Source organism: Trachurus trachurus (assembly GCF_905171665.1).
Source record: "Trachurus trachurus genome assembly, chromosome: 18".
NCBI lineage: Eukaryota > Metazoa > Chordata > Actinopteri > Carangiformes > Carangidae > Trachurus > Trachurus trachurus.
Genome location: NC_139909.1, coordinates 24,853,248 through 24,859,739, shown reverse-complemented (window position 1 = coordinate 24,859,739; position 6,492 = coordinate 24,853,248). Strand labels below are relative to the sequence as shown.

The following is a 6,492-nucleotide window of genomic DNA, read 5'->3' as shown; positions in this document are numbered from 1 at the left end:
TACTAGTCAAACAGTTGTCTTTTTGCTCAGTGACGACACCTTGAGTTGTGGATCGGTGAAATAGGAAAAGCGTATCCATCTTTGTCTATCTACCATTTAGCGAGACTGAGGGAAGAGAGAGGAAAAGAAGAATGAATGAAATGAAGGGAAGAGGTAAGAGAAGTCATGAGATGAAGGGAAATTGAGAGGTTCGATAGTATGTGGAGCCACTTGCTTGTTGTGTTAGGGGCTGTACAAAGAAGGATGTTATGATGTGATTTGGAGTGACTGCAGTGTGACCATTGGACAAGTACTCCCATGCATGACGTTGTGGTTAAGTCCAAACTTGCTACAAACACATTTACAGTAAAAAAAACAAACAAAAAAAACTGTTAAATCTATCCATGATAGTCTCTCAAAGCTGCATAAATGATACAACATGCATTCTTGTACCATTTGGTATGAGCTTGAATCCAAAGCTGCATCCTAGAGTACAGAGAGCGCATCCAGTCTTAGTGTGTGTCATACTGGAGACGCCTGAATTACCCTCCTCCCTGCCAATGTGATGCACCATGCAAAGGGCGCAAAATGTTCAAATTGACTCAGCAAGCTCTCACATGCTGTAATGCGCATTTGTTTACAAAATCTGCTTTTTGTGATTGTCTTTAAGTTTAAAAAAAGAGTCACAGCAAACATTCCCCAAAGAGGAGGAGAGACGGATGAGACAGTGAGTTAGGGGACGCACAGAGATACCATGTGGAGTTTGGTCCAAGTTTTAAGACGAGTTCTATCATTATTTTGTGATTGATTTATTTTAAACTCGGAGTCGGTGTTCAAAATTATCGACAGGATGTGTTTTAAATGTCTGTGTGTTTGCAGGAGGGATGCAGTTACTACAGACTGTAATTCAGGACATCCTGGACCTGCATGCATTTGTAAAGAATCTGTGATTTGGGATTTTTCATTAAACCGAAAGTCTGAACTGACGGATGATAAAAGCATCAAACTCATGCCGTGACCAAAATAAATGTGACTTTTTCAAATTTATTTTTTAAAGAAAAAAAAAATCACTAACATATCAGTAAAATGCATGTGTGAAAACCCAGGTCCTGACCAGTGAGGGCAGCGTCTCCTCCATCTCTCCTCTCCACCTGTGAACCACTGATGCAGTGTGACGTTATGTGCTTTAGGGGGAGGGGGTTGATGAGATCTCCTTTCTTATTCCGTGACAATGAGACTTTCATTTCAGCAGATTACATGTGCTGCATGTTGCAGACCTTTCTGAGTTGTGTGCACATATAGTTTGATGTTGTAATAATAAGCAGACTAAGTTACCAGTAGTATTAAGCTAGTAGATTTTCAAATAGGTGATCATTTGATATTCTGCTTATGGGTGGTTCTAGGGCCACCATCAGATGTTGGCCTGACGTGGGATTTTATTCTGAAATGTGACTTTTTTTCTCACACACTATGTTTTTGGATGTTCAATCGCTTCTCCAATTCTGAAGACAGCAAACCTGACAAAGCTCAAAGCTGCATTGTTGTTAACAATTGACAAGTGACATGAATCTTATTTATATTTAACTTATATTCTCTAGATGATAATAATTACCTTGTCATTTCCATTTTGTTTAACAGTGGGCAGGAGGTAATAAAAGAGATGTTTTTGGAATAAAGTCTATATGAGAGGTTTAAATGCTCAAGTTCATTCAATTATTTTGTGCGTTGTGTCTCTTCATTGAAGGGTGGGACAGATTTAGATTTCTTTATTAAAATAGCAAAACATCTTATCTTATCAACATCTTATTTACATGGTTTATCACTGCAAAAGGTTCATGTTTCTACCAAAGGAACATGCACTGCATTTGATGCCACACAACATCTTTCTTGCTCCTAAAGCAATTAATTGTTCAATTATTACAGCATTAGGCACACATTATGTGGTAGATATCTATACCTACAGTTCAAACACTAGTTACCAAAAAGTGAACACTTGGTAATTAGCTGTTTTTGACTATTCATGAATGATGATCAGGAGTGTTTGTGCATTCTGTCCGTGTGGTCAGTCTGCAGGTCAGTCAGCAGCTAGCGGATGGAGAGCATCATCACAAACTCTGAAGAAGAAGAACGACAAAGCAGAGCGAGTTCAGTCAGTGTTAAGTTGAACTGAGATGAATACAGTCTACTGGATTTGTGCCTCAAGCGCCGACTCCCACCTTCAAAGTCAATGTTTCCGTCTGCGTTGATGTCCAGCTCCTTCAGGATCTCCTCCAGTTCTCCTTTCTTCAGCTTCTCCGCCACCATCGACTTCACTGCCTCCTTCATCTCATCCTGGTTGATCTTTCCATCTCCATCCAGGTCAAACTTTCAAAGGTAAGAGAGAAAGATTGTACCAGCTCTATACAGAAACTCACTGGCTGGTGGCTTCTTAAGTTAGAAAAAAAATGATTTGCCATTGCTGATCTAATTACAAAAAGATTTCATGAAGATGCTCATTTCTTTCAACGTTCCTTAACTAAAAAACCTTAATCAATCTATCGTTATTAGCCGACCAACCTGTACAAAGGCAGACTGGAGCTCCTTGAGTCCCAGCATATCAGCAGTTTCTCCCATCATCCTGGGTCCCATCAGTTCAGTAAAGTCTTCAAAGTCCATTAATCCACCCACTGTGGAGAGGAATTAAAAAAATGTCTCAATAGCAAAAACAGACAGGCGAGGTCTTGTTCAGATTAGGGTGGAATATTTTATAGCCACTGTTTGCCTGTATTCAATGTGTTTGAAATATTATACACAGTTGCCCATAAAGTTGGAATATATATACGTAGCCTATACTCTCTTCCAAACATATCACTGTGAAAATTCACCCACAGTTAACCCTTATAATAGGAATAAAAGGAATGTGTATTAAAATAAAATTATTCCAACTTTATGGACAGCCATGTATAAATATTTTTTTATGGCTCACTTCGCATTTTTATCTGTTGTACTATCTCCAGCAGCTCCATCTCTGTGGGCATGTATCCCATTGTCCTCATGCACTCAGCCACATCCTTGTAGTTCAGGTAGCCATCTTGGTCATAGTCAAACTCCTTGAAGGCCTCTTGCAGCTCTGTGAGACATTTTTCATAAAAGTTGTAACACTTGGCAGAGGAAAATTGTATTTTGTCATAACATTTTTTACTTCAAATGTAACTTAAAATGTGTGGGAAATTAAGACAGTGATAAAACAAATAAATACTAAGGTGGATTGAATGTGCCGTGACTGGCAGTTGTATTGACAGTAACTGATCAATGTTACAGTAGTTCAAACATGATGGATAGTTAAGGCTCTCAGATATCACTTGAGAGGTCAGTAAATGTAATATTAATTGATAAACATCGAGCTCTGGCAGTGGCACTTACCATCTAATTCAGCTTGGGCCAATTCCCTCTCCTGCAGAAACAGGAATGACACATGCAATTTAATTTGGGAGGATGTTACTTTCAATAATATCAAAATATCTTGACATAAAAGTTGTTAAAATCAAAAGTGTATACCAAGAGTGTATGTATGAATTATGCAAGTTAATGAAGTGGACAAATTAACTGCAGTGTGACACCACATAATCAGGACAGATTAGTGTACAGTGTGAACATACTCATGAATCACTGGAATGGAAAAGGTAAATATTTTCAAGTTGAATCAACCAAGTGGTTTCGCAGCGCTCTTCATCTGGATAACCCTAATTAAGTGTGACAGTAAATCCCAACTAACGAGTTCCTAATACAGCAGACACACCAGGCTTAGTGCTGGCAGCTCCACAAAGATCAGGAAGAAGACCGTAAGTATGCTTCCTGACTTCCACCTCACCTCTGACTTTAATTGTGCCTTTTAATTGATAATAAAGATCCACTGCATTCTATAAATGAATGCCTTTAGATCACAATCAATTAAACTGTTTGTATTTTTGGAATGTGTGAATTGTTACTGCCAGTGACACAAGTGAAACTGATTCACTTAAACTGTTTACAGCACCAGTTAAAGGTTAAGGGTCACAGCAGGGGTCAGATACCATAACAGCCAAAAGAAGGCAGAGGATCCACTTTGACTATAAATGAAAATCACAAAATGTGGGAGAAAGTTACTCACCGCCCCAAAAACACTGTTGAGCACGGAAGTATAGACTTTGTTCATACTCTCTGTGCTTTTCTTTGCCTTCTTTGATTTCTTGGGTGTTTCGGACACTGAACCTGATGGGGAGTCTGTTGCCTTGCTAAAACACAAAAGAATCAAACGATAACACACATTTTTATCTTTTTAAGTGACTGTACCTCCTTGATTATATAGCAAAGCAGACCAATATCCTTAAAATAAGTCACATTTAGGCCACTGAAGAGCTATAAAAAAGAATTTCCAGAGAAACCAACGGCTGCTCCTACACACTGAGGGTTATACTTAAATTAAAGTGGTTACCAAAGCAACCTTTTGGGGTTTTGCATCTTGTACCCGCAAATCACAATTTCTTTTTTCTTTTGTCACACTCATATACCCGTCTGATGAGGAAGCGACTGAGTCGGCAGAGGTGGTGGAAGTGGTCCTTTCTCCTGCCGTAGACATGCTGTGGATGAACAGAGGCACACACTGAGGATCCAGAGGTGTTGCACCAAAATATTGACCATGTTGAAAAAAATATGATTAAAATATGCTTATTTTGGATGGAAAGATGAACTTGCAGGAGCATTAAAAGCACATTTATAAAAACAAAAACAAACAAGCAACAAAAAAAACACAACTTTTCTTTAGTTTCCCAGCTGGCTACAGTATCTTGGATATAAATCCAGTTTCTTCACTACAGTTTTCTTACCTTGATTCTCTCTCCTAAATGGTGAGTAATGAAAAGAAGAAAGTGACAGCGTAGCCCTTCTTGCCCTCCTTGAGTAGTGCTGCTCTTGTGTTGAAAATGGCTGCACACACTATCCTGTCTGTTCTGTTTTTCCGTCCCCTCTTGACCTCTTTCCATCAGAGAAGCTTAACAGGTAATTACCTGGCTAAACGTACAGCCAACGATTAGAAAACAAAACGTGGCGCGGCAGTGTGCCTGATGTGATCTTTGAGAGGTCACTTTCCAGCTCTAAGCAACTCTAGTTGGAGACTTTCGTTGTTGCAACAAAACCTTTTTTCTTTTAAATTCAGTTTTCACATTAGCTCTCTAACCTTGCAGAGCTTAGCTCTGCCTGCCATAGGGTTCTCTGGAGTGCCGATCATGAGTTTTATCAGATGGGTTATTGTGGATAATAACAATGAGGACTGTGTAATTATGGAGCATTGCTGGACTGAAAAATGTACCTCAATACAAACTTTGTTATATTCGATCAGACACACACACACACACACACACACACACACACACACACACACACACACACACACACACACACACACACACACTGACCAGAAGAATAAGGCTATTTTACTGTAAACTCTACCAAAATGTGTCCAACTTTCCTTTCAATGCATACCAATGATTGTTATTTCTATAATAATAATAATAATAAATAATGTTAGTGACATTTTCTAATGCATTATAAAGTTGTATATCACCAGCCTAGTTTACATCTGCCATAATTACTGTTACAGGGTGACGTTGACGATGCAATCTACATCCGGGTGATTTGCATACGGTCGACGCAGCTCACGCAGCTCACGCAGCAGAGTCAGTTGAGGACTTTCTACCTGTGCAGCGTCATGTGTTGTTGTTTTTTTCGCAGCCTCGCCCTCCTGGTGCTGCAACGCTACCTGGACCCAACGCAGAAATTAGCCGTAGCTAGCCTACATTTACTCGGACTAAATCATCTTTATCGAAACCTGTGTGGAATAACTCGAGTCCTGTTGGAGCCTGGAGCTTGTGAAATGAGCACTATGCTGCTGGAAGTGAACTTGGTTGTCGGCGGTCGACGTCGACCCTCAACTGGACGGTCGGTGAGTCTGCTGCCCAGAAACCCCGTTACTACGTAGCTACAGCAACAGTTTTGTCGACATATTTGCGGATAAATTAACCGATGGTCACGGTTTTTTTTTTTTTTCGTTAGCTAGCTTTAGCTTAGCCTAATAGCCTACCGACCGCGGCTCGTTAAACTCCGGTGCTAAAAATACAAGTTATACCGATGGGAATTTTCTGTTAAAACACATAAAAGCAACGACATTGTTAGCCTTGTAAGGTAAGTCGTATGTATCATTCGTTTAGTGTGTTTGGGGAATGAAATGTGTTGTGTCAAAAGCAGGACATAGGTTTTTCTTCTTTTTTTTTACACGACTACGCCGACTTGGTCTTGTGGTAGATGTTAGTGTTTGCACTTTGCAGGGTTAATTTGGTTCCACTGGTCTGTCCACCAGAAAGCAGTTTTCCCAGTGCGCAACAGTAGTTTCGCAGGTTGACTTCTGCACTTGTATTAAACATGTCCTTATTAATATTGTCGTCATTTGGTCTGAATTTGTCAGAGGGCCCACCAGAGCCAGTCTATTGATATCTTATC

The 6,492-nt window shown here is 39.7% G+C and overlaps 1 protein-coding gene across 1 annotated transcript; it reads right to left on the bottom strand.

Annotated features, from left to right (window-relative positions):
- Window positions 1–2,064: 2,064 nt before the first annotated feature.
- Window positions 2,065–4,576, bottom strand: LOC311001961 (calcium-binding protein 2-like; the record flags this gene model as incomplete). The annotated part of the gene is made up of 7 exons (XM_083993140.1): window positions 2,065–2,093; window positions 2,196–2,343; window positions 2,536–2,645; window positions 2,945–3,088; window positions 3,382–3,412; window positions 4,109–4,232; window positions 4,509–4,576. The coding sequence occupies 7 exons, from the start codon at window positions 4,574–4,576 to the stop codon at window positions 2,065–2,067; spliced, it is 654 nt and encodes a 217-aa protein (XP_083849266.1).
- Between the last annotated feature and the right edge of the window lie 1,916 nt (window positions 4,577–6,492).